Below are 2,315 nucleotides of genomic sequence, written 5' to 3' on the forward strand. Positions count from 1 at the left end.
GCAGTTTTGTGGTCATGAAGGGAAAGGGGCTTACCCACTCACCTGTGACTCAGCGCTCAGCAGCATCTCGCAGGTTCGGAGTTTCCGTGGGTATGACCCACCCGTGATGCCGGAGTGCCCCCGCTGGCCCGGGCAGGATATAAACACGGCCGGTCCCAGAGCACAGGCACTTGCCACCCCAGGACCTGCCACAGCTCAGTCCTCCACAGACCGAGGCCCAGGCCACACGAGGAACGCACGCTCTTGCATCATGGCTGGCAAGAATGTGACTGTCGTCCTGATCCTGCTCCTGATCTCAGCGCTTGGAACGCAAGGTAAGGAAACCCTTCCTAAAGCTCTCCTGACTAATGGCCGGAGCAAATGCTGGTGGTGAGACACTGTGCTGTCTTACCAGTGCAGCAAAGGACTCTCCTAATGCTGTCAGCAAAACCCCATGTTGTGCTTCCTGTGAAAATAGTGAAACACTCCACGTTTTTTTGTTTTCCAGGTGAGGCAGTGCCACGCTCGGCCATTGAACTCCGGTGCCAGTGCATAAGCACCCATTCCAGGTTCATCCATCCCAAGTTCATCCAAAACGTGAACCTCACCCCCAGCGGACCTCACTGCAAGAATGTTGAAGTCATGTAAGTGTTTTGCAAAGGCTTCCTGATTACTCAACAAGAAGGAAGCGGATTTTGCTCTCGATAGGGTGCAAGTGTTCTGTGAGCGGTGCGAGCAGCCGGCAGAAGCAGCTGCTCAGAAAGCAGAACAGCAACCTTCCCTGCTCCTATAGACGACATCCTACGTGTTGTGAACTGTGTGCAGTTTTGCCAATCTCTACTTTTTAAACACGTGCAATATTTTGACCTAAAGTCGCAGTCATCAGGCAGCAAACAACTTTCTAAAACTCTGAATTCTATTGGCTTGTGAAAATGCATGGAGCCATGCTGAGCAAGAGATCAAAACATAATTTTTAAGGGCTAAGTCAAAAACATTATCACGCTTCTGCTCAGATCAATGAAAAATTACCATTAGCATACAAATAATTCTATTTGCATTCCAGAACTTTTACTGTAAGTAACCAGATTCCTATGGACTGGGCAATATAATTTCTGAATCAAGATGGAAAGATTTAACTCTGCAGTGGAAGACCAATATATCAGTACAAAGCCAGTTGGGGGGAAAAAAGCAGTTTTGAAAAGAGGGAGAGACCTGCAGATGGTTTGATGCATCAAATGAACAGATATGAGAAGATACTAAACCAGTGAAAAAGATCCTTTATATCAGGCTACAGCCTCAGTTTATACAGCTTAAAGTGGAACATGTCAGTGTATCCCTCGAATGAGGTTATGCGAGAAAGGTGACATTGCCTTGGATTTCACTAAATAGCCCTTTTCCCTTCCTTTCTTCCCTGTTGCAGAGCTACCCTGAGAGACGGCAGAGAAGTGTGCCTGGAGCCCACTGCTCCCTGGGTGAAGCTGATAATCAAGGCAATTCTGGACAAGTGAGTCATTTCTCCTCAATAAGCACAGCTTATTGAAAACCGGTATTTTAATTGAACTACCAAACACAGACGGGTGTGAAGTGCTCCAAAATTCTGTGTCCTCGGGCGGGTATTACCTTCTGTGTTCACTAATTGTGACAACCACTGTGATTGCTTTGAGCCTTAATTATAGCATTTGCTATTGAAGCCTTACTGTGGCACACATCTCTGGGCTGTGTTACCTTCCTCTCCCCTAAGGCACGAGCATTTTGAAAACTTGCAGCCCAACTGCTCAGAAAATCCAAGCATTAGCTGACTGGATTTCTCATACCTGCAGCGGTAGAAAGCAGCAATCACTTTCTCAAATTTATGGCATATAGATAAGTGGGGGGAAAATCAGGCTGCAGTTATCAAGTGAAGCATCAAACTGTGGAAATTCACCCCTATCTAGTCCTTTTGGGAATGTTACGACGTACCAGTGTCTCTTGGGTTCTGTCACAGCTTTTCGGGGGCTTGGGCAGAGAAGCACAAAGTGGTGGATTTCAGCTGACACCAGCAAGTCTTACCTGCTGCATGGTTGATTTTTTCCATCTTCTTTATTTCCATCTTCTTTCTTTCTAGGGCCAACACCAAACCTTCGACAGTATCCTAAACAAAGAAGAAAAATGTCCTAACTCTTCCAGCAAGGCAAAATTAAAGAAGACACTCACTCAGCTTCTGACAGCTCACCTCCTCCTGCCTCCTACATTCACAATGTCACAGAGTTTAGAATATGTATTACCTGGTTTGTAGTTAGTTGTCAGCAATACTTTTAGTCTTTTAAACAGGTCTCATTATGTAGGAAAGAAACCTC

General features: G+C 46.0%; 1 protein-coding gene across 1 annotated transcript; it reads left to right on the plus strand.

Moving 5' to 3' along the window:
* The first annotated feature begins 250 nt into the window (after window positions 1–250).
* LOC120753087 (interleukin-8-like) lies at window positions 251–2,114 on the plus strand. Its single transcript, XM_040064995.1, has 4 exons — window positions 251–314; window positions 488–623; window positions 1,400–1,483; window positions 2,084–2,114. Exons 1-4 carry the CDS (start codon window positions 251–253, stop codon window positions 2,112–2,114), a joined length of 315 nt encoding a protein of 104 aa, XP_039920929.1.
* The last annotated feature ends 201 nt before the right edge of the window (window positions 2,115–2,315 follow it).

The sequence above is a fragment of the Hirundo rustica genome, chromosome 5 (genome assembly GCF_015227805.2).
Source record: "Hirundo rustica isolate bHirRus1 chromosome 5, bHirRus1.pri.v3, whole genome shotgun sequence".
NCBI classification, from domain to species: Eukaryota; Metazoa; Chordata; class Aves; order Passeriformes; family Hirundinidae; genus Hirundo; species Hirundo rustica.